This window comes from Dipodomys ordii, unplaced genomic scaffold (genome assembly GCF_000151885.1).
Source record: "Dipodomys ordii isolate 6190 unplaced genomic scaffold, Dord_2.0 Scaffold6, whole genome shotgun sequence".
Lineage (NCBI taxonomy): Eukaryota > Metazoa > Chordata > Mammalia > Rodentia > Heteromyidae > Dipodomys > Dipodomys ordii.
The window spans coordinates 12,969,800-12,995,858 of record NW_012267222.1 but is presented as its reverse complement, the minus strand read 5'-3'; the positions used below and the strand labels follow the sequence as shown (position 1 = coordinate 12,995,858).

The 26,059-nt window shown below is 42.5% G+C and overlaps 1 protein-coding gene across 1 annotated transcript in view; it reads left to right on the top strand.

Moving 5' to 3' along the window:
- Tmem57 (transmembrane protein 57) overlaps positions 1-26,059 on the top strand; it is a 72,043-nt gene that overhangs the window by 40,672 nt on the left and 5,312 nt on the right. The window contains exons 7-9 of the mRNA XM_013035109.1: positions 18,105-18,263; positions 19,627-19,809; positions 23,860-23,980. Of these exons, the coding sequence (XP_012890563.1) occupies positions 18,105-18,263; positions 19,627-19,809; positions 23,860-23,980 (463 nt within the window). The remainder of the gene's footprint in view (positions 1-18,104; positions 18,264-19,626; positions 19,810-23,859; positions 23,981-26,059) is intronic.

Below are 26,059 nucleotides of genomic sequence, written 5' to 3'. Positions count from 1 at the left end.
CTTATGTGGTGCTGAGGAATCGAACCCAGGGCCTCAGGCATGCAAGGCAAGCGCTCTACCACTGAGCCACCTTCCCAGCCCCTGTATTTTTGTTTTTGTGTTAATGCACATACAACTAGCAACAGTTTGATGTTCATAACATCAATGCTAAAATCTACAGAAGAAATACTTAAGAGTTTCAGTTAATTGTTTATTTTCCTTTCTACTTGAGAAATGCCTTAAGTGTTTCAAAAATTCTTATACTTGCTAAAGTCACAAGGGTATATGTAACTGTAATAAATTAACAGAAGAACCAGCAAATGATCACACCTATGAAAGCTTACAGTGTCTCTGAAAAGCCAGCCCTGATCATGGGAGTTTAGAGTTAGTCTGGTGCAGACAGCTTAGAAAATGAGATTCACCCTTTAATTCTTGTGTTGCTTATTAGCTTGGCAGCATCAGACTGGAAGATCAGGAATGTCACTGTCAGCTTACCCTGCAGGGAGATCATTTGTTCCCTTCCTGCTTGGGAGACCTGGAATCTTGGGGTGCAGACACTGCCCATGATGCCACTTAGAGGTTTTGAAGGTGTGGAAGACTAAAAAGCTTGGAGGATGGGTGGGTGCGTGAATGCCAGTCCTGAAGCTTCGATTCAGGGCCAGGGCTCTATCTCTGAGCTTTTGTGCTCAGGGTTAGTACTCTACCACTGTGAGCCACAGCTCCATTTCTGGCTTTTTTGTAGTTAATTGGAGATAAAGAGTCTTGTGGATATTCCTGCCCAGGCTGGCTTTGAACCACAATCCTCAGATCTCAATCTGAGGATTACAGGCCTGAGCAACCAGTGCCAGACAAAAGAGCTGGGGAAAGTAGAACTTTGTGTAACATTGTAATATACTCAAAGCTCTTTTATTCCTTTCTAAACTTGTGGTTATTTGGGCACACCAAAATATAATCACTTAGAACTTAGTTTTCCCTTCTAATTATTTATTTGTTGGCTTGAAAGCTAGAGGGTAAGGCAAAGAAGTGGAGAAAATATATCTAAGGATATTTCCTGAAATCCTTAACCAATTGATGCCCTCCTTCAGAGGGAAAGAGAACAGAGAAATACTTGGAAAAATTTCAGCTCATTAATACTGTAGAGTGTTTAACTTGTACCCATATCGGGAAATGGCTGTCATAATCAGATCTGTGTCTTAACAGAAATTTTTTTTTGCATATACACTCGTAAAACATAATTTGTAAATAAGCTATATAATGTTTTAGTTCATCATTGAGTATGTTGATTAGCATTTGTTTTTAAAATCTGTGACATACCTAGAGGTCTGTGCATGAGTATTCCTGGTGTCATTGGCCTTCATTAGCCCATAGAAACTTTGCATTTATATTTTATGACTTTAGATTTCTCTCAAAAGGGGGGAAGATAAGAAAAGCTAAAATAGTAACCAGCTTTTTCCTTTGACTAGAACTTGTTGGTGACAAAGATTGGTTCAGCTAACCATTCACAGACTTCCATACTTCTGTGGTTATTCTTGTCTTCTAAATGCTAGGATTTCAGACTATTATATAAGCTCTGACTTTCCTTTTTTTTTTTTTTTTTTTTGGTCCGGTCGTGGGGCCTGAACTCGGCCTGGGCGCTGTCCCTCAGTTCTTCAGCTCAAGGCTATCGCTCTACCACTTGAGCCACAGTGCCACTTGCGGCTTTTTTCTTTTTGTTTATGTGGTGCTGAGGAATCGAACCCAGGGCCTCATGCATGCAAGGCAAGCGCTCAACCACTGAGCCACCTTCCCAGCCCCGTAAGCTTTGACTTTCTGAAGGCTCTTTGGTATATGTGGCCTTGCTGTTTGGGATAATGATTCATGTGCCCAAATTGTAAGATGTCTACATATAATTTAAGATGACATCCATTGAAAAAAGAAAGATCCATGGTCTGAGATACTAATGTTTAATTGCCAGTGGATTCTGTTTAATTCTTTGTGAATAACCATGAAACAGATGCAGTGAAGAGAGATCCAAGAAGCCCTTATTTTGTGATCTTAGAAAAGTCTTACAAAGCAAGAAGGAAAACTAGAGATGAATGCTCTTTACTGGGAGAACAAAAAAACACCAGTTTGCCCTGTTCTTTTTTCCTGTTGCTTGTAAGAAACCAGGCCTGGGTCAGAGTTTGGAGTAGGTGAAGCCAGCTCCAGTTTCTGGAGGTGAGGAAGTAAATTGCTAGATCAAGCTGTTTTAAAATGAGGAGGAAATTCAGTGCTCAGTAGCTGGAGATTGTAGGAGGAAAGCAAGATTAGAATCCAAAGGTAAGGCCTGCCTTCTGGAAGGAAGCAAGCAAAGTAATGAGTTCAAAAACTAGAGCCTCTGGGATGTGGGGGTAGGGATGGGAGGCTTTTAAGACCATTTCACTTCCCTCAAGGACCTAAAGGATCCACAGTGGGAAATCATAAAGATGACAAAAGATGCCCTTAAAGGTTGAAGCCTGTCTTAAAAGAAGGTAATGAAAACCTGTCTTAAAAGAAGGTAATGGAAAGCACCCAAGCTTGATTGCTAAAGGGGAGAGAGTGAATTACCAAACAGTTTATATTGTATGAACCACTAGAATCATGGGTAGATATATTCTTCAGGTACACAGTAAATACTTGACCTTTATACCAGATGGCCAGTGTGGTTTGTAGAGGACATTTACTTCCTACACTGTTACTTTCTATACAGTGTGAATGTTACAGCAGGCTTATTGTGCCCATAACAGAATGTAAGCTCAGTGAGGCAGAGGCTGCCTTTCCCTTCTCTATCACAGTACGCAGTGTTGGCAGAGTAGGTACTCAATAGATGCCTAGTGAATGAATGACAGATACCTTTGTGAAGGGAAGCCAGCCATTGGAGAGGGAGAAACTAGGGACCAGTAATTTTCATATGGTGCAACTCAAAAAAAGCTTTTGATGTTCGAAACCTAAATATATTGCATTAGACTGAACCAAGAACCAGACATCCAGTTAAACAGTTTGTTGCTTTTAAAGAGGTTACCTGGTTGTTGTTGTTTTTCATTTTAATGGAGTTTCCATTCCAAACCACTTGCCTTGGTATTTCCTAAGAAGTCTTACAGATCAGCCCTCTGTAAGTGTTTTTTACCAAGGCTTTACTTTTCTGAGGCAACGAACTCTGGAATTACATAGAACAAGATGAGAGAAATCCTCTGAGATACAGTTGTCAAACAGTTTGCTCTGGCAGGATGTTCGTTGTGCTCCAGGGCCAATGAATTTAGGTACAAGTCATCTATCATCCAAGAATATGGGGAGAAATCACTTGGGTCTGTCTCTCTGCTGGCCTTGACCATCCTGGAGATAATTGGAGAACTCAGATTCCTACATTACTACTCATGTGCAGGGTGCGGGGGGGGGGTGTCTTTTACTCAGGGCCTAAACACTGTCCTTGAGCTTTTATGCTCAGGCCTAATGCTCTACCACTTGTACCTCCCGAAGCTAGGATTATAGTTATGAGCCACCAGTACCCCAGTTTACAGCTTACTGTTTTTCTCTTTTCTCCAAGGAACTAGGTTGGAGGAAACAGATTATCCAGGTGCTAGAAAGGGGATAGTGTATTTGCTTGTCTTCTTTTACATTTGAATATATTTTGCCTGTATGTCAGGAATCATTTGCAGAAAAAAAAAAGTCTGCTTTTAGGAGACAAGAATCTAGGCTTTGAGGACTTTACCCTGCTGCTTTCCATATTGTGTTTGCTACCTTCATACCAGCTATTGCTATACAATGACTTGCTGTCCCTTGAGTGATGGCTACCAAAACAGGCCTTTCTGCCTCTGCTGTGCATGTAATAAATTATTTGCAATGGCATTATTTCTAGCTGAAAGGTAAAAATGTGTGAGATTTTAGAATGAGGACTATGAAAACTCGACATTTAGAGGTTATGGCCAGACTAGATTAAATATGTTAGAGATGGTCGCTCCTAAATGGTTTAGAAATTATTAAGTGGAAAAAATAAATAGTAGAGCCATATATCTGTTTAAGAAAGTGTATGTGTTTTTAGTCTCAGTGAAAAACATGTTTGATTTATGCTTGTCTGGCATTGTGTCTGAGCAAATATATATTGGCAGGCCTGTTTATTTCATTTTCTGTTTTGTTCATAATATTTTAAGTTCCTATGGTTTCACTTAGTTAACTCCGTTTATATTAATTTACAATATGGTTGGCATTTATTTTTAACCATTGCATGCATTTAAAACTGCAGAATTAACCCAAGTGCCTGAGTAGCTGGTGGCTGAGAGATCTGAGGATCAAGGTTCAGAGCCAAGCCAGGGTAAGAAAGTCCTCAAGACTCTTATCTCCAATTAACCACCAAATAATCAAGTGGCAAAGTACTAGCCTTGGGCTAAAAGGCTCAGGGACAGCACCCAAGCCCTGAGTTCAAGCCCCAGGGCCTGCACAAATGAACAAAAACCTGCACAGTCTTCTGGGATATAAACATGGTAGACCACGATGGTTTTATTTATTTATATATTTTTAAAATTTTTTTGTGGGTCATGGGGCTTGAACTCTGGGAAGAGCTCAGGGATAGCACTCTACCACTTGAGCCATAGAGCCGCTTCTGGCTTTTTCTGCTTATGTGGTGCTGAGGGATCGAACCCCAGGGCCTCATGCATGCAAGGCAAGCACTCTACCACTGAGCTACCTTCCCAGCCCCTGGTTTTATATTTAAATGGGGTACTTTGTGAATTGAAAAACACATGCCATTTTAGAAACTAGGCTCAAATGAATTTAATGTCTCCATATCCAGGTGGCCAGACAGGAAGATGATTTTGCTTTGTAGATAGCTTATGCAATAACCTGTAAATTTCTGGAGATCCAGTTAAGGAACATTCTCTTTTTTTTGTCCAGTTGTGGGGCCTGAACTCTGGGCCTGCGTGCTGTCCCTCAGCTCTTCAGTTCAAGGCTAGCGCTCTACCACTTGAGCTACAGTGCCACTTCCGGCTTTTTTCTTTTTGCTTATATGGTGCTCAGGAATCGAACCCAGGGCCTCATGCATGCAAGGCAAGCGCTCTACCACTGAGCCACCTTCCAAGCCCCCCATTTAAGGAACATTCTAAGGTTACATTCAGAGAGCATTTCTATCAACAAAGTAATTTCTAGCGAGACTGAAAGTTTTTCCTCACTAGGATTGAAAAGGAACTTACTGTGTTTAGTTCTGAGCCTCGACTGGCATGTCGTAAGGTGAGATTTACAGCTAAGGGAACAGAGGTGGATTCCACGAAGGGAGGTTACCTCAAAGAAGAGAAACTCTGTTTTCCTCCATGTTCCTCATGCTGTCATTTACATACTGGCCCTTTGGATACTTTGCCAACTTGTGTTAGGCATATTTAAGTCTTGTAAATCCCTTGGGGACCTCTTTGACCTTTTTTTCTGGCCTGCTGGGACTCTTGGGATTAAAATAAGTTGGGTTTTTTGTGTGTTTTTTTTTTTGCTGTTGTTTTGTTTTTTAAGAAGAAAATCTTCATCATAAGGTAGATTTATCTTTCTTGGTGTTCCATTAGATTCAGAACAGAAATAAAAAGTGATAAACTGAAAAGGATCAATCCATTATACACACACACACACGTACACGTACACACACGCATCCCCACATTCACTCTGTAGCAAGCAGATACAGATGCAGACTCATATAAGAGCAGGACAGACCCAAGAATATATGCAGCTGGAGAGGGGGGTGCTCTGGGGTCTGTGTTGTCATCATCAGCTTTCAGTACTGTACCTGACATAGGAGAGCTTGGGAGTATCTTTGCCAAGTGGTCAGCTACTTGTTGCTGCGGGAGACTATAGGCCCAATGTTGCCAAATCCTTGGATATTTTGGCATTTTGAACAGATGCCCAAAATAGATCTTTATTTGTCAAATCATCTAGATAAAGAGATTTTTTTTAAATACCATGTTGGGAGATAAAACAAAACACATTTCTGAACCAGATTGGCTCATCACTCTGCAATCTCTGCTCCTTACCTTTCTTATTATGCTTATGTTTTGTTCCCACCCATCCCCTGGCTCCACCTATCAAAATTTGACTCTCAGAAAACAAGAGCTGTAGGATTTTCTATTAGGGAATATCTGGGAAAATTGAACTAATTTGTCATCTCTTAATGTTGCCCTTGTATTTTCTCTTAAGTCACAGACCACAACCTTTCCTGTTGAAGCCCACACCTAAGTGTGAGCTTTCCAGTGTAGAAGGAGGAAGGATAGCTTAGTATAAGAAGGGTGGCTTTTGTCCTTCTGGTGTTCATGATCCTTCAGTGCATCTGCAGTGCAGAGAACTGTTCATGCCACCCGTGTCTAGGACTGGTGACTTCTTCCCTATCAAGATTTTCTTGGAGCATAAAATATACCAAAACTGCCAGGTGCCAGTGGCTAATGCTTGTAATCCTAGCTACTCAGGAGGCTGAGATCTGAGGATCACAGTTCAAAGCCAGAAAACTGGAAGTGATGCTGTGGCTTAAGTGGTAGTGCGCTTGCCTTGAGCTGAAGAGTTCAGGGATAGTGCCCAGACCCAGTTAAATCCCATGACCAACAAAAGGTGGGGAGGGGGTGGAATATATATATACCAAAACTTAAAAATTCAGACTATGGACTTGGCCCTGGGTGTTGCCAGTCTTCACAGGCATGCTGCTTTAGAATCAGGGCTTCCACAGAGCCCTTGTGATATATGTGGTAGGATCTGTATGTCCTGACCCAGGGTCACATGCAGCCAAGGGAATTTTCCAGAGAGTCATAACAATCTGTAGCTCTAGACTCTACATTCACAGAAATGATTGTTTTGGTAGAAGCCAATGAATAGCAAGTCGTTGGTTTAAGAACTGAGGCATTTTCTATTTCAGAAAGATAAATTTCCCTTCTTTGGAGTGGCCCAAACAGTCTATGAAGGAAACATTAGATTTTCTTTAGGGCTTTTAGTATATTCTGAAACTAGTCTATGACTTGGACAGACCTAAGAGAAATAAGGAACACTGAACATTCACAAAAAGCTGACTAACAGCCTTCTCTTTTGAAATAACTTTCTCCCAATTACAAAATAATAATCAAAACGGTATGCATATTTATTATGCTGTTTGAAGATGAAGGAATAACGATTTTCATGCTGTACACATCCCTCAGAATTTTTTATTAGATTGTGTGTGTGTGTGTGTGTGTGTGTGTGTGTGTGTGTGTGTGTGTGTGTGTGTGCGCACGCGCGCACGCACGTGGATGTACCAGTCCTTGAGCTTGAACTCAGGGCCTGGGCACTGCCACTGAGCTTTTAGCTAAAGGCTATATTCTACCACTTGAGCCATAGCTCCACTTATGGCTTTTTAGTGGTTAATTGGAGATAATAGTCTTATAGACTTTTCTCTTCAGGCTAGCTTTGAACTGTGATCCTCAGATCTCAGTCTCCTAAGTAGCTAGGATTAGAGGTGTGAGCCACTGCCACCAAATTTGCTGTGTGTTCTCATACTACACATACACACACACACACATTCTTTTTTTTTTTTTTTTGCCAGTTGTGGGGGCTCAACTCTGGGCCTGGGTGCTATCCCTCAGCCCTTCAGCTCAAGGCTAGTGCCCTGCCACTTGAGCCACAGCTCTACTTCTGGCTTTTGTCTGCTTATGTGGTGCTGAGGAATTGAACCCAGGGCCTCATGCATACAAGGCAAGCACTCTACCACTGAGCCACCTTCCCAGCCCCCCTCCCCCACATTCTTATATGCTTATATATGTAAGATGTTTTGCAACTTGTGTTTTTTTTATGGTTTTGTTGTCTAAGACCAGGGCTCAAACTTGCTATCTGATGCTTTATACAACTTGTATTTTTTTTTTTTTTTGGGTCCGGTCATGGGGCCTGACCTCTGGGCCTGGGTGCTGTCCCTCAGCTCTTCAGCTCAAGGCTAGCACTCTACCACTTGAGCTACAGCGCCACTTCTGGCTTTTTTCTTTTTGCTTATGTGGTGCTGAAGAATTGAACCCAGGGCCTTGAGCATGCAAGGCAAGCGCTCTACCACTGAGCCACCTTCCCAGCCCACAACTTGTATTTTTTACTGATCATTCTCCCATATGATTTTTAATGATTTTATGTTAATAGCAAGAAGATATATGAATATACAAAAATAATTTAGCCAGTCTTCTAGTGAGTACTCAAATGCTTCTGATTTTATTATATAAGAAAGTACACTTACATAAATCTTAGTATGCATGTTCAAATACTGCATCAATAGATAAGAACATTTTAAGCCAGACGCTGGTGGCTTATACCTGTAATTCTTAACTACTCAGGAGGCTGACATCTGAGGATCACAGTTAGAAGCTAACCCAGATGGGAAAGTCCGTGAGATGTTTATCTCCAATTAACGAGAAGGTAGAAGTAGAGCCGTGGCTCAAGTGGTAGGTCTCTAGCCTGGAACAATGCCTCGGGCCCAGAGTTCAAGCCCACCTGGCAAAAAACAAGACAAGAAACTTTTTTTTTGGTCAGTCGTGGGGCTTGAACTTTGGGCCTGCACATTGTCCCTGAGCTCTTAAGCTCTTCAGTTCAAGGTGAGCGCTCTACCACTTAAGCCACAGCAACACTTCTAGTTTTTTGGTGGTTAATTGGAGATAAGAGTCTCATGGACTTTCCTGCCTGGGCTGGCTTTGAATCGTGATCCTCAGATCTCAGCCTCCTGAGTAGCTAGGATTACAGGCATAAGCCACCAGCACCTGGCTATCTATCTGCATACTTATTTTCACACTTGCTCCTGTTTGTCTTAACTGTCCATGTGTGAGCATTATAATTCATGACTGAATGACTTAGTACGTCCAACAATTTCTGTTGGACTTTGGTGGCATCTCAGCACTATTAAGAAATAGTTTCAGGATCTGGGAAGGTGGTTCAGTGGTAGAGTGCTTGCCTTGCATGCATAAGGCCCTGGGTTCGATTCTTCAGCATCACTAAGCAGAAAAAGCCAGAAGTGGTGCTGTGGCTCAAGTGGTAGAGCGCTAGCCTTGAGCTGAAGAGCTGAGGGACAGTGCCCAGGCCCAGAGTTCAGGCCCCATGACTGAAAAAAAAAAAGAAAAAAAAATCTTGTTATTGGCTGCCTGCCAGGGCTCACACCTATAATCCTAGCTACTTAGGAGGCTAAGATCTGAGGAGCATGGTTTCAAGCCAGCTCCTGCAGGAACATCTGGGAGACTCTTATATCCAAAACCGTAAGTGGAGCTGTGTGGTACATTGCTAGCCTTGAATACAAAAGCTGAGGGACAGTGCTTAGGCCCTTGGTTTAAGACCCAGGACTGGCACACACAAAAAAGTTCTTGTTATTGGCACTCATATTTTTGTTCTTTAAAAGTTAGTGTACAATAGGAGATATGGCTCAAGTGGTAAAATGACAGCCATGAGCAGAAAAGGATCACAAGGTTCTGAGTTTAAGACCTACCACACACACACACACACACACACACACTCTCTCTCTCTCTCTCTCTTAGTACCATTGTTTCCCTAAATGGCCAGTTATATATAATCCTCTAGAATTCTTTTTCTATTTCTTTTTGTCTTCTTTAAAGAAAATGCATGTGTTTGCCTTCTGAATTTGACAGATTATGGAGTAAAAGCATAAGGCACTTATCAGATCATCAGACCCTTGTCTATTTGGGGATGTTTGTACCTGGTAAGCAATTGTAGTCACCACCGTAAGTCTGGTGGCAGCTTCATTTGGTATTTTCAAAGCTGTGGTTTGTAGAATGTACTGGAGCCCCTTGCAGTCAGTGTCATCCTTATGTAAGGTTCACCATATACTTAGCATATACTTTGCTGTGAATGACCTGTGCTGCCTGGCCTATCAGTTGGATGACCCTAAAGTGGGAGGGGAAGTCAGAGTGGAGGGTAATTGGTGTTTTTTTTTTAGGAACAGAGCTTTTATTTATGAACTCAGCTTTCAGCTGTGTGGTCGGGAAACAGACACAGCTGTGTGGTCCTTTGTGATTAATGCCAGGAGACTCCTAATAGAATTAGGTACTTATCAAGATAAAGCAGTTACTCTTCATTCATTCTCTCTTTATGCATCTGCCTTCTTCAAAAGCAAACACTCATTGACTCTTTTCTGTTATCATGCAGTCCTCATAGCAGCCCTGTCTATTCTGAGCACTGAGGAGATGGACACAGTGTGAGGATTAGCGACATGATCTGTAAAGTGTTAGAATCCAGTCACTCTTTCTCAGTTCATAGTACAGTCTGTTCCTGGCTTCTAGGACCTGTAAATCTTCTTAGAAATCAGATCTGTGTGAAGACGATGAAACTCCAGCATAACTAAATGACCCATTCTCTGTTGCCAGACATCTCTGCCTTAACTATACAACCCTTCTGGAGAGGGACATTCATTTTTCATTCTTACCCATTCTTTTAAGGTCCATTTTCAAAAACAACACTATTAAACTCTATTATAACTGTTAGGAATTTTTGTCAGTTGATACTTGTTTACACTGGTCATCCTGTGGGAAATCCACCTCAGTCACTTGAGTATGTAACTTGGAGATGGCTTTCTAAAGCCTGTTTTCTCTCAGTGCTAGTAGCAGGGTAAGTTCGAGTCCCCAGCTCTTTGGAATGCAGCTATAACCATAGCCCTATAACAGGGTCCACATATAGTCTGGTGTTCTGGAATTTGGATACATGTGACTCCTAGAGTATTTGGGAACCTAGTCCCCCCCTAGGTGAAGTCCTGTCTGGAACAAGGTCTGCCTGTTTCTCGTGGAACTTTTTACTGCCCTGGTGCCTTCTGCTTCTGTGCACTCAGTCAGGCCTCAGAAAGCTTCACGCTTTATAAAAGTATGAGGTTATTGGCAGTGCTGACTGGAGACCTTTCAGCTTTAGTGAAGTCACAGTGCTGGCTGTGGCTGTAATTCCACTCACTCACCAGAGATGACAACTATAAACATTTAGAAACAGGTCTCCCTACCTTTTCAGATACTTAAATACTTCTTTCAAGTAAACCTGATACTTAATTGTCACATGGCGGCCTCCCAGATATTCAAAGATGTTTCTCCTATTTAACCTTTCTCTTATTTTTCTTTTTTGGTCTTATGGCTTGAACTCTAGGCCTGGGCACTGTCCCTCAGCTCTTCAGCTCAAGGCTACTGTTGTACCACTTAAGCCACAGTGCCACTTCCAGTTTTCTGGTGGTTAATTGGAGATAAGAGTCTCATGGACTTTTCTGTCTGGGCTGGCTTTGAACTGTATCCTCAGATCTCAGCCTCCTTAGTAGCTAGGATTATAGGCGTGAGCCACCAATACTTGGCTCCTATTTAACCTTTCTAAAGCTAACATTTTCAACTTCAATTTTTGGATAGTAGGATGATCACCCTTTATTAAAACATAAATCTTTTCCTCTTACAATTAAGTATTAATCACAAAATAACTTTCCTTTGCTGGGTAGGATTAGAGACATAGTTAAGATTTGTGGTGGATAAGAGAGATCCTCAGTTTGACAGATCTGCTTCCAAGTCAGTCTTACTTGAGCATCAAAGAAGTGCTGCTAAAAATGGTCCCCAGCGTTTGACTGTGAACTAGAGAATGTGTTGGGATTCTGGAGCAGCTGAAGTACATGACTAGATGTTGAGTCTAGCTTTTCATATTACATGTAGTGTGGCTAGACTGCCTCACCTAATATATAAAAGTTTAGAATCCAGATTTGTCCACTTGGGGGAAAAATGGGTGTGATATTTATAATAAATATGGCCTCTAGTTTTGCCATTGGCCTCTGTGTCCAAAGTAGTGACGCCTTTGAAAAGGAGAAGAATGCAGAGTGTGCATTTGTTTTCTGTCTGAATCTTACTGAAGTTTGACTATGAAGGGGTCCAAACTTCTGAGTGAATTTATTTAATGATCTTCCAAAGGTTATATGTGGGAATTACAACTTAACATGTCATCTAAGTGCCTAGTGCTTCTGATCACCCCTTTATCATTCTCCCCATCCAGCCTCTTCCCTCCCCACAGACTTGTGTATTGGGTGAATTTTTTTCTTCCATATTTTAAATCCCGATACTGAAATTAGTTTTAATAATTGTAAGCTTTCTTCTGCTCTGTTTTCTTTCTGTCTACTTGCTTCTAATTTAGGTTGCAATTATTGACAGTTTAATAAAACCTCATAAATACATTTGAAGATTTTTCATTAACCTCTTAATACTGTTCAACCAGGACTTCTTGATATTTCACACTAATTATATACCTACATTTTACCTAGGAAAGAACTGACCTTCAGCACTGAGGGGTTAAGTATATCATTAAGGCAAGTAGTAATCTATTTAACGAATAGTCCTAGCACTTGACTCAATTCAGTTTACTAACTCACATGGTTCTTTTAAAACTCGAGACACAGCCGGTGCTGGTAGCTCACGCCTGTAACCCTAGCCACTCAAAGCCAACTCAGGCAGGAAAGTCCTTGAGACTCTTATCTCCACTAACCCACCAGAAAACCAAAGTGGTGCTGTGGCTCAAGTGGTAGAGTGCTAGCCTTGAGCTGAAGAGTTCTGGGACAGCACCGGAGCCCATAGTGCAAGTCCCATGACTGACCCCCCCCCCCAAAAAAAGGACAGGGTAAAGATAAAAATGGTTAAGCCCAAGGTGCATTTAACTTAGGAGTGGCAGAGCACACTGATGCATTGGATGTGGAAAGGGAAGAGTGGTAAGTGTCAGGAATGATATCCAGGTTCCTGAGTGTCATAGGTTGAATTGGGTACCCTTAAATTCACATGTTGTAGTCCTCTCCCCCAGTGCCTCAGAATGTGACCTGATTTGAAAAGAGGAAGAGCCAGTTGATGAGGAATGACACCTTGAACTTTCCAAGCAAAGTAATTTTGCAGCTACACATTAAAAAACAAAAACTTGCATTTTCTTTCTCCAAAATTATATATGATCTAACGCAGAGTCAGTCTTCAAATAAGGAAGCACCTAGACCTTTTGAACTAAATAAAGGCTATGCTGTTATCTAAATAAAAACTAAGGGGAATTTTTTAAACTCATGCCATACATTTTTCTGTTGAACAGATGCAAAAATTGAGCCATATCATGGAAAACAGGATTGTATAGAGCATGCATACAATGGAAAATTATGCAGCAATTATTGGTTGTCTTTTTTTTTTTAATCAATGGGAGAAGACAATTATGTGCCAGCTGTGCTTTCACCCAGAGGGCATATGAACAGAAGACATGAGGAAAAGATAATCAATTCCAAGTAGTGAGTTCTGTCTAGTTGAAAGGATAGGAGTTATTTACATTTTTAAAACCTTTTATTTTTTTTCTTTTTGTCCGTGGGGCTTGAACTCTGGGCCTGGGTGCTGTCCCTCAGCTCTTCAGCTCAAGGTGAGTGCTCTGCCACTTGAGCCACAGTACCACGTCTGGTTTTCTGAGTGGTTTATTGGAGATAGGAGTCTCACGGATGTAGGTTCCCAGGCTGGCTTTGAACCATGATCCTCAGATCTCAGCTTCCTAAGTAGCTAGGATTACAGGTGTGAGCCCCCGGTGCCCAGCCTGTATTATGTTTTTTATACTGATTGGCTACCGTTCTTGGAATAAAAATAAATCCACTATGAGATTTGAATCATTTTACCACTTAGCTTAGTAAAGATTTAAAGTATATAGTAGACCTTCAAGGTTAATGAATGCTTTGACAAAAATGTATGACAAATTGCCCATTGTAAATTTTTTAACTGCTCAGAGCTGCATAGGCTGGGAAAGCTGGTGTTAACTCTCAGTCATTCACTGTTACAATGTTGATGATAGCAGTTAGGAAAATTATGAAGATGTTAGTTCCATGTCTTCTGAGACTAATTTTTTTTGTTCTTGTTGTTTTGGTTTTTGGTTGTGGGACTTGAACTCAGCCTGGGAGCTGTCCCTCAGCTCTTCAGCTCAATGCTAGTGTTATACCACTTGAGCCACAGTGCCATTTCTGGCTTTTTCTGGTTATGTGGTGCTAAGGAATTGAACCCAGGGCCTCATGCATTTGAGGCAAGCATTCTACCACTAAGCAGCCTTCCCAGCCCCTAAATGGTTGTTTTATAAAAATAAAAAATAAACCAGCTAGGTGGGCATTAGTGGCTCATGCCCAAAATCCTAGCTACTGAGAAGGTTGAGATTTGAGGATCAAATCTCCTATAGAGATAGGAGTCTCACACTTTCCTGTCCGGGCTGGCTTCCTCAGATCTCAGCCATCTGATTACAGGTGTGAGACACTGGTACCCTGCTCAAAATATTATTTTTAGCTTATGGTAGGAGATAGGCTAGATTTTATTTATTTTTAGTTTTTTGGTTGGTTGTGGGGCTTGAACTCTGGGCTTGGATGCTGTCCCTGCACTCTTCAGCTCAAGGCGAGTGCTCTACCACATGAGCCACGGCACCGCTTCCTAGGCTAGATTTTATTTTATTTATTTATTTTTTTTTGGGTCTGGTCATGGGGCCTGAACTCTGGGCTTGAGCGCTGTCCCTAAGCTCTTCAGCTCAAGGCTAGTGCTCTACCACTTGAGCCACAGCGCCACTTCCGGCTTTTTTCTTTTTGCTTATGTGGTGCTGAGGAATCGAACCCAGGGCCTCGAGCATGCAAGGCAAGCGCTCTACCACTGAGCCACCTTCCCAGCCCCTAGGCTAGATTTTAAATGAGCCTGGTGTCAGTGGCCCTTGCATATAATCCTAGCTACTTAGGAGAGTGAGATCTGAGGATTATGGTTCGAAGTCAGCCTGGGTAGTAAAGTCCATGAAACTATTATCTCCAATTAACTACTAAAAAAAGCAGGAAGTGGAGCTATGGCTCAAGTGTTAGGAGTGCTCGCCTTGAGCAAAAAAGCTATAAAGGACAGCCTCAGTACTGGGGAGGGAGGAAGGGAGGAAAAAGGAAAAGAAGAAAACTACACTCTAACATTAAGCCTCTACTGAGTTTTGTGTTTATGTTCGTCTGTGGCACTGTGGCTTGATGGGCGGGAGGTGTACACCACATTCTATACCACAATTGGTACAGTTGAGGTGGTAATCTGAAGAAGCACACCAGCAGCCATCTGTAAGTGGGTCAGGCCTAGAAATCCTAGCCCTACCAGAGGTAGCTTTGGAGATTGGCAGCTGATGAGGAAACTGAGGCTTGGATGTCACATACTTTGCCCAGAGACAGAATCGGCACCAGCATTGAGTTTAGAACCCTGATGCCACATTCCTTTACAAAACCATGCTAATTCCTGTTCTCATCAGAAAACTCACCTTCTCTACCAAAAATGGAACCCTCCAACTGTGAAATCATTTCAGCGAAGATAAATTACCGAGCATGTTTTCAGCCATAGTTAATGGTATACACCTGACAGCATCGACCTGTTTGGGAATAGGTCCCTTGGGTTGCTTCAATGAATGAGCAACAGTGTGGCAATGGTGTAAGTGCCAGTCTTTAATTGTTGAGAGCAGTTCTGAGAGTACACTGAACTGGAATAACCCTGACAATAGGGAAAGTGTGGCGTGATGTCAACTTGTGACCCTTCCCTGGGGACTGAGCCGCGTCAGGAGACCCAAGGTTTTTAGGCCATGCTCCCAGGTTCTGAATGGGGGAACTACAATGGCACCTAAGAGATTACCTTCAGTTTTTAATGGTTGGGGGAGAGGGGGAGATTTTTGTGAAGCTGCCTAGTGGTAGATCAAATAAAGCTGGATTTCCTTCTTTCTTTTTCTCTCTTTCTTCCTTTTGTTCTTTGTTTCCTCCTCTTTCTTTTTCTCCTCCTTTCCTTCTCTCTTTTTCTTTTCTTTTTCTTTTTGTAGTACTAGGGTTTGAAGTTTTGTTTTAATTATTCTTCAGGTAGGGTCTCACATTATTTGCCAGGGCTTGACTGGATTGTGATACCCATGTTTATATCTTCTGCCTAGAAGGGATGGCAGGCATGGGTTACTACCCCCAACTTAATGGTTGCAGTGGAGGTCTTCCTAACTTCTTGCTTCAAGTGGCCTCAAACTGAGATCCTCCCAGTCTCTACTTTTCAAGTAGCTGGAATTATAGATGTGTGTCACCATGTGCAAGCTGCTGGTTGTTGTTGTTTTTTGTTTTGTTTGTTTTGCTTGGGGCTTGAACTCAGGGCCTGGGCACTGTCCCTGAGCTCTTTTGCTCAAGGTAGCATTCTACCACTTGAGCCACAGCACCACTTCCGGCCTTTTCTGTTTATGTGGTTTTGAGGAATCGAACCCACGGCTTCATGCTAGACAAGCACTCTACTGCTAAACCACCAGCCCTGCTGTTTGTTTGTTTGTTTTTTTAAGTGAGATCAGACAGCATAAACATGTCTCTAGGAACTTACTCTACAACTCCAGAGAAATTGACATTGCCCTTCAGAAATCTCCTTGCCATTGGTATATTATTAGTGACAGAAGAGTTTCATCAGACTGGGAGCCGGTGGCTCATGCCTGTAATCCTAGCTACTCAGGAGGCTGAGCTCTGAGGATCACTATTCAAAGCCAAGTTGGGCAGGAAAAGTCCATGAAACTCAAACTACCAGAAAACCGGAAGTGGCGCTGTAGCTCAAATGGTAGAGTGCTAGCCTTAAGCTGAAGAGCTGAGGGACAGCGCCCAGGCCCAGAGTTCAAGCCCCACGACTGACAAAAAAAAAAAGTTTCATCAGGGTTGTCGGTAGCTCAGTGGTACAGCTTGTGTGTAGCATGTGTGAGGCCCTGGTTCAAACCCCAACACCAAAAACCAAAATAAATAAATGCAAGAATATTGTCAGAATAAACTGATGTTTACCATACTGTGTTTGGGTCCTGGTAGAAAAATGTCCTAGTCTCACAGAGTATATCCTTCACCTGACCTTCAGTACCATTGGCCACAGTCCCAGCCAACCCTTCCTACTCTACACTAGTATAGTCATACCTGAGGCCAGACTGAGCCTTGTCCCACATAGCTGTGGTTGTAGCCCTGGCCTTTGATTTTCAAGCATGCCTCTTCTCCCTGCCCCAATGTGAGTGCACATCCTCCCCTCTACTTCAAATCCTGTCTATAGTCGGGGCCCAAGTCCATTCTCAGTCTTCTCTGTGCAGCGCTGGCTCAGGAACACTTCTGCCTGTCCCATATGCAGAGGCAGCTCCAGTTTGACCTGGTGGGAAAGAGAATGGATAAATGGACTCTGGTGCCACTACTGCCTGGGGCATCGTGGGCTGCAAGATTTTCACATGGAAAATTAGAGATGATAATTGCACTTGGCCTGTGGTCATGCAGTTAGATAGGTTCAAACCGTTAAAGTCTGTACAGTAATGCTGGACACATGTGTTCTCATTATTATTCCTCTTACATGTATTGAGTCATAACCTTCGTGGTGGTGGTGTTTAGTCATTTAAATTATCTATTTCTTAGTCCCTAGTAAAACAGTAAGATCTTCCCATGACATAAAAGACTTGATCTTGTTTGTTTTTTTGTTGGTCCTGGGGCTTGAACTCAGAGCCTGGGCACTGTCCCTGGGCTATTTTGCTCAAGGCTATAGCATTCTACCACTTGAGCCACAGAACCACTGATAGTTAATTGGAGGTAAGAATCTCACACGTCTGCCTGGGCTGGCTGTGAACCGTGGTCCATCTCAGATCTCAGCCTCCTGAGTAGCTAGGATTACAGGCGTGAGCCACCAGTACCCTACGATCTTGTATTTTTTTAATTGATTGTTTACTACCTGTGCATATAAAATCCTCACTATACCTCACTTAAAATGAAACAAGGTGTTCAAGAAAATAGATTGAGCAAGGAATAAGATAAATTGGGGACCATGTGATAGTTGTTTTAACAGACTCTCCTTGCTGATAAGGAAAAAATCACCAATGAAAAGGTGACCTTAGCCTTCAGCCTCTTCAGCTTCCTGCCCCTCCTTTTTTAGTATCGCAGATACTTACAAATACCATCTTTACCTGTCAGTATCACAGGCATTTAAGGGAAATCAAAAGTTTACCCATATTAGGAAGAAGATGCAGGCTTGGTGGATCACACAGTAAAATTAGGCTGATTACAGACAGGCTTCTGCTAGGGCCTTCTTCCACCCACTGATCCCTCATCGAGGGTCCCTTGCCAACCCCCACCTCTCCCCCCTCCACGGCGTGCTCTCTCCTAGATGAAAATTCTGCCTTTTTCTTCCTAGGCTGGAACAAGACATTAAAAAGTTAAAGGCTGACCTGCAAGCCAGCAGGCAAGTGGAACAAGAGCTCCGCAGTCAGATCAGCTCCCTCTCAAGCACTGAGCGAGGGATGCGTTCAGAAATGGGCCAGCTCCGGCAGGAGAACGAGCTGCTGCAGAACAAGTACGTATACCTTGCTGGCCCTTGGCGGCCAGCCTTGTGGCCTTGCTATGTCTCTTATTTCCAGGGCTTGGAACACAAGATTCATGGTGCCACAGACCTAGCAGAGAAGTTTTAAATAAAATGTTTACAGCTATTTGATTTAGCATCATGTATGTTTTATAAAATATGTAAAAACATCATGTTTATTTATACTATTTTTTCTTTTCTCTTTTAATAACTTATTTACTTATATGAGGTAGTTATTGAGATCTTGTAATAATATAAGTAAAATTGATAAGTAATTCTACAACTTGAAAATCGTGTTTCTTTGAGTGAAAATTTCCAGGGGATCAGACTACATTTACTTTGATTCTCAGAACTAGAAAGTGACATTGAACTTCGATTTCGATTTTATTTGAAGAGGCCAGAAAAAAGTCAACATTTCCAGGAGAATTCTTGTAAGCTTTCCATTAATTCATTCTGGAATTCCTTGTTGACTCAATGTAAAACTTGTCTTTTTTTTTTTTCCCCCCCTAAGCAATGTAGTTACATTATAGGCTCTGGGCTTTCCTTTTAAAAGAAGAGTCCCAAAGCTAGAATATTACAGGTTTTTAAAAACAAAAAAACTCAGTAGTGTTTCTGACCAACATTTGTTTGTGATGGTGCTAGCATTGATCCCTGGGGAACATTCTCATGCTAAGCCCACCTCGCATTAATAGGTTGAAACTGTGGGCTTTTCTGAGTGATGGATTTGGGAACACTGAGTAAGTGGCTCAGCCAGAAAGGCTACAAAATGACTATTTTCAGTAGTAGAAAGACCTCTTTCTCCCACAGTAGAGCAATTTCAATGGGCTAGTCCCATCTGTGGCCTTTGATGCCACTAAAGTTCTAGTTTCTAAGTACTTTGCAGCACTATAGTTAGATCCACAATGATTCCCCTCTATTAGAAACCTCCCAAAGCCTGTGTGCTAAACTACCTACAATGGATCCCTTACCTTGAGGGAGCAGAGCATAGGGCTGATGCTGAGTCATTTAAGATACCTTGGTGGGGGGGGGGGTGGTAGAGATGGGAGGGCAGGGATGGTAAGGGGAAACAAAGGTGGAGGCCACAATGCTTGATAAGAAATGTACTCATTACCTTGCTCATGTAATTGTAATCCCTCTGTACGGTATTTTCACAATAAAAAAATAATAAAAAAAAGACACCTTGCTTATTGTTCAGGAATTGTTAAATATGTTTCCTCTGGGCACACTGGGAGTTGATATTTATGATTTGCTGTTCAAACTTCCTGTTTACTTGACCTGAAATGGTAGGGGAAAAACAAAAGGGTTTATAGTGGGTTTTTCAAACAGTAAAACGTTAGTGATAACTGTTTCCCTATAGGTTACATAATGCTGTGCAAATGAAGCAAAAAGATAAGCAGAATATCAGCCAGTTGGAAAAAAAGCTAAAAGCTGAACAGGAAGCCCGAAGTTTTGTAGAAAAGCAGTTAATGGAGGAGAAAAAAAGGAAGAAGTTAGAAGAAGCCACTGCTGCCCGGGCTGTTGCATTTGCGGCTGCATCTAGGTATGTCCATGTGACCCGAGTGTTTAAAACAAGGCTGCTTTTCAGGACCAACATGCAGATCTGATGCTTTGGGTGGGATTGGACAGACAGCAAACATACCGGGATGGATTTTGTTTGTGTGATTTGTGTAGAATTGAAGATCAGATCCAGGGCCTTGTGCATGTTAAGCAAGTACTCAGTCACTGAGCTGTATGCCCAGCCCTACTGGATTGCTTTTAATACTGTTTTTGTTGTTGTTTTGTTTTTTGTTTTGTGTTGATCCTGAGGCTTGAACTCAGGGCCTAATTTCTATTCCTGAGCTTTTTTTTTTTTTGCTCATGTCTAGTGTTCTACCACTTGAACCACAGTTTCAGTTCCAGATTTTGGGTTATTAACTGAAGATAAGAGTTTCCTGGGCCAGGCGCCCAGTGGCTCATGCCTGTAATCCTAGCTACACAGGAGGCTGAGATCTGAAGATCATAGTTCAAAACCAACCCTGGCAGGAAACCACCAGAAAACCGGGAGTGGCACTGTGGCTTAAGTGATAGAGTGCTAGCCTTGAGCTGAAGAGCTCAGGGACAGCGCCCAGGCCCAGAGTTCAAGCCCTACAACCAAAAAAAAAAAAAAGAGTTTCATGGACATTCCTGCCCAAGCTGGCTTTGAAGTATGATCCTCAGCCACTAGCACCTGGCAAGAGATTTTTTTTTTCTAATAAAGTTGATTGACTCCCTACTGGAGACAGTGCATTCACTTCTACCTTAATCTGCTCTGTATGCATGAAGTCAAGTCACCATGGCTGGTAGAAGATTGTATTAGAGGGGCTGGGAAGGTAGCTCAGTGGTAAAGTGCTTGCCCTGCATGCATGAGGCCCTGGGTTCAATTCTTCAGCATCACATAAGCAGGTGCTGTGGCTCAAGTGATAGAGTGCTAGCCTTGAGCTGAAGAGCTGAGGAATAGCATCCAGGCCCAGAGTTCAGGCCCCACAACTGGACCAAAAAAATAAAAAGAAAGCTAGAAGACTTTGATAACCTATAAGCTAAGGTTAAACTAATGTTATATCTATGTCACTTTAGTTTTCTTATCTGGAAAATGGGGTAATATACTTTAAGTTGTTAGGTAAATACCTAGCCTACAGTCTGGCTCATATAGACATTCAATTAATGGGTATCATTTTAGATCATTGTTGAAATGATCAGAAATGGAATGAATATATTGAGCCCAAAGTTAAAACCTGACAAACCCTGGAGTATAAAAAAATACACCAGCCAGGCACTGGTGGCTTACCCCTGTAATCCTAGCTACTCAGGAGGATGAGATCTGAGGATCGCAGTTCAAAGCCAGCCTGGGCAGGAAAGTCTGTGAAACTCTTATCTCCAATAAACCACCAGAAGACCGGAAGTGGCGCTGTAGCTCAAGTGATAGAACGCTAGCCTTGAGCTGAGGGACAGAGCTCAGGCCCAGAGTTCAAGCCCCATGACCAGAAAAAAATAAAAAACATCAGACCTTTACCAGGTACTGGTGTTTTTCACCTGTACAGTAATCTTCGATACTCAGGATTCTAAGATCTGAGGATCATGGTTCAGAAACAGCCCAGGAGGAAGATCTGTGAGACTCTATCTTCAATTAACCACCAGAAAACCAGAAATAGAGCTGTGGCTTGAGTGTTAGAGCACTAGCCTTGAGCAAAATAGCTGAGGGACAGCACCCAGGCCCAGAGTTCAAGCCCTAGGACTGGCCAAAAAGAAGAACAAAATATATCAGTCCTGCAGTGTAAGTACAGGCAGCCATTTATATCATAGGGTTCCACATAGAGATTCAACTATAGATAGCATATGTTTGAAAAAGTGAATTGTCAGTATTGAACACGAGAGACTTTTTGCTCTTGTCATTTTACCTACACAGTATGCTAGAACAGCTATCTACATGTCATTGACACTATGCTGGGCATTAGAGGTGGGGATGGTATTGTACAGGAAGATGTCCATAGGTCATATACCAAAACTATGCTGTTTTGTTTTTTTAGTTTTTTCACTCTTTTCTTTCTTTCTTTTTTTTTTTGACAGTCCTGGGGCTTGCTTCAGGGACTGCTGTCCCTGAGCCTCTTTGAGGCTTGAGCTCTACCACTTGAGCCACAGCACCATTTCTGACTTTCTGAATAGTTTGTGAACTTTTTTGTGTGTGTGTGTGTGGGTCATGGGGCCTGAACTCAGCCTGGGCGCTGTCCCTCAGCTCTTCAGCTCAAGGCTAGCGCTCTACCACGTGAGCCACAGCAGCACTTTTGGCTTATTCTGTTTATGTGGTACTGAGGAATTGAACCGAGGGCCTCATGCATGTGAGCAAGCACTCTACCACTGAGCCACCTTCTCAGCCCTTTTTTTCTGAATAGTTTATTGGAGAAGGGAGTCTTATGGACTTTCCTGCCTGGGATGGCTTTGAATTGTGATCTTCAGATCTCAGCCTCCTGAGTAGCCTGGATTATAGGCGTGAGCCATTAGTGTCCTGCTAGACTATGCTATGGTTTTTTTCCCCCAAGTTCTTTATTGTGATTAAGTGATTACATAATTTCCCAACTTTCACAGTCTTGTGGGATAGTGATGCTTAGTTAAAGTCACATACACATTCTAACTTTCATGAGGCAAATTGTCTATCGTGGGGGCTGGGAAGGTGGCTCAGTGGTAGAGCACTTGCCTTACATGCCTAAGGCCCTGGGTTCGATTCCTCAGCACCACATAAGCAAAAAGAAAAAAGCCGGAAGTGGCGCTATGGCTCAAGTGGTAGAGCGCTAGCCTTGAGCTGAAGAGCTGAGGGACAGCGCCCAGGCCCAGAGTTCAGGCCCCACGACCGGACCCCAAAAAAAAAATTGCCTATCGTGGTCTATAACATTTATGAGTTCTATGAGCTTTGCAATACAGTTATTTCTTCACATTGGGTGCTATATACATTTCTTTTGTTTTGCAGTGTCAGCTGTTTCCTCTTTCCTACTCGTTTTCTCCCTCCCATCGCTGCCATTGAGTTGCTTAGTTCATTTTGATCAATGTCCAGTGCGGCTGATGGGCCTGCTGTTGTATGTTTTTCCCTGATTCCCTCTAGTTCTGTGTCATCCTCCTGGTTTCCCTCCAATGTGCACATATATATCATATATGTGGTCAGCAGCATGGGGTTATTTAGTAGTGCTTCGACCAGATGAGTGGAAGTCCTTTGTTTCTTAAGCTTTGTTAATTTTGTCATATCACCTTACATTTTGGATTTAACATCCACTTATCAGGGAGACCATGTGCCGTTTGTCTCTTTGCTCTTGGCTTACCTCGCTCAACATAATTTCTTCTAGCTCCATCCATTTCCCTGCAAATGCCATTATTTTGTCATTTCTAATGGCTGCATAATATTCCACTGTGTACAGATACCACAGTGTTTGGATCCATTCATCTGTGGTGGGACATCTGGGTTGTTTCCATATCCTGGCTATTGTGAACAGTGCTGCAATAAACATGGAGGTGCATGTGTCCTTCTATACTGGTTCCTGTTGTTCAGGATAGATGCCTAGAAGTGGTATGACTGGGTCATAAAGGAGGTCAGTATTTAGCTTTCTGAGGACCCTCAAGACTACTTTCCAAAGTGGTTGTATAAGTGTACATTCCCACCAGCAGTGTAATAGGGTTCCTCTTTCTCCACATAGACTATGCTGTTATATGAATGAACTTGAGCCAGGCGCTGGCGGCTCACACCTACAATCCTAGCTACTCAGGAAGCCAAGATCTGAGGATCACAGTCAAAGACAGCCTAGGCAGAAAAGTACCTAGGAAACTCTTATCTCAAATTAACCACTCAAAAACTAGAAGTTGAGCTGTGGCCCAAAGTGGTAAAGCATTATCTTTGAGTATAGAGCGATGGGACAGCACCCAGGCCCTGAATTCATGACCCACGACTGATGGGGGGTGGGGAGGGAAACTTGAGCCTGTGTAGATTTGGATTTTGGCATCCAGTAGGATCTTGGACCAATTCCCATGAACACAGAGGGAGAAATGTAAACTATAGTTTCCTAAATCCCTCGTTTCCTTCTCCTTTCTACAGGGGAGAATGCACTGAAACCTTGCGGAACCGGATCCGAGAACTAGAAGCAGAAGGCAAGAAGCTCACAATGGACATGAAGGTGAAAGAAGACCAGATTAGAGACCTAGAACTGAAAGTTCAGGTAATGGGAAACAAAAGACTTTGCTCCTGCTGAATTCCTCTCTTAGCCTAGATTATGCTCTGTGCTTCACTGTGGTGCTTGTGATACAAACCAAATCTCATTGCATCTGAAAATTTGTGTGCAACAAAATGACTAAACACTCTAACCACGTCCAGCTCATTCAGTCCTGCTTAAAATGGTCAGATCCTAATATAAGTCAGAAATGTTGACAGCCTCTTGGCATGTTTTATAGTAGGATTTGGCTTACAGAGATTCATTTAAATGTTTCAAGCTACAGTTCAGATTATTGTCCTTAGTTTTTTTTGGTTTGGGTTTTTTTGTTGTTGGTGGTGGTGGTCATGGGGCTTGAACTCTGGGCCTAGGCGTTGTCCCTGAGCTCTTCATCTCAAAGCTAGCGCTTTATCACTTGAGCCACAGTGCCACTTCCGGTTTTCTGAGTGGTTTAGTGGAAATAAGAGTCTCATCTTGCCCAGGCTGGCCTTGAACCGAGATCCTCAGATCTCAGCCTCCTGAGTAGCTAGGATCACAGGCGTGAGCCACCAAATGCATGGCCAGATTAGTGTCCTTTGGAAGCCACACATCTCTCTTTAATTTTGAGTCTTGCAGATTATAGCTCTGAGCTATGCATAACAAGGAAAGGGGGAAAGGGCTGTGATGAAAGGTGAAAGAGTTGTGGACACAGCCACCACCTGGGGCCAGATGTCCCTTAACCAAGTCATTGGCATTACTTCTTCACAGTGACATTTTAATGCCATGTATTACAGTGATACAGTCATTTTAATTTTGTGGGACTGCTAAGAAATTATTGGCAAGTCAGTAGAGTAACTGAGCAAAGCTGCCATGTACAGGAAAGGTAGCATCAAAGATAGAAAAGATGGGGGGGCAGGTTGGGGAGGTGGGGAGGGAAGGGATGGTAGTGGAAAAACAAAGGAGGAGGTGACAATGCTGGATAGGAAATGTACTCATTACCTAACTCATGTAACTGTAACCCCTCTACAGAATCTTTACAATAAAAATATATTAAAAGATGAGTTGATAAAAAGGCTTTGCAATTTTGGGATAGTGGGGGAAAACAGGATTCAGAACTCATAACATGCAAAAAGAAAATCCAGATTAAAAGTTGAATGCAGAAGCTGGGGCCATGGCTCAGCGGTAGAGATCTTGCCTAGCAAGTGCAAAACCCAGTACCACCAAAAAGAAAGTTTAAGTCTGGTGCTGGTAGCTCATGCTGTAATCCCAGCTACTTAGGAGGCTAAGATACAGAAGATCACAATGTAAGATCCAAGGAACTGAAGTGTAAGAGACTCCATCTCTGATTAACCACCAAAATTCCAGACTGGAGGAATAGCTCAAGTGGTAGAACACCGACTGAGCAAGCAAGCCAGATGAGCATGAGATACTGAGTTCAAACCCTAGTACTGCCAAAACGAAAATAGTAAAAGAAGAAAAGAGAGTGGAATGCATAAGAAAAAAATATTCTAAGTTACTGTTTCACCAGAGCTTAAACTTGGGGGTCATAACTTGCTTGGCTGACTTGCTCCCAGCCAGTGCTATATGATTTGAGCTACAATTAATTCTAGCCCATAAGTATTCTGGGTTTACAAGCCACTTCACAAGTGGCCATCAAAGAAAAAGTTCTCTGTGGTCTTGAATTAAACTAGCAAGAAAGTGATGGGTGTGGAGGCAGAGACCATTGTCATTAGCATATGACTATGCTAATGTGCCCCACACATTGGTGAACTCATTACTCTTGAATGGTTTCCTGTGTGCATATCACCATGGAGATGGAGTTGACCCTTGCTCCCCAGAATAATGTGTAAAGTCTTAAAGTATGAGATTCTGTTTCAGTGGCCAGGCCAAGAATAGTGATTAAGCTAGTGCTGGTGGATCACGCCTATAATCCTAGCTACTCAGGAGGCTGAGATCTGAGGATCATGGTTCAAAGTCAACCCTGGGCAGGAAAAGTGCATGAAACTCTTACCCCCAATAAACCACCAGAAAACTGGAAATGGTGCTGTGGCTCACATGGTAGAGTGCTTGCCTTGCATGCATGAGGCCCTGGGTTCAATTCCTCAGCAC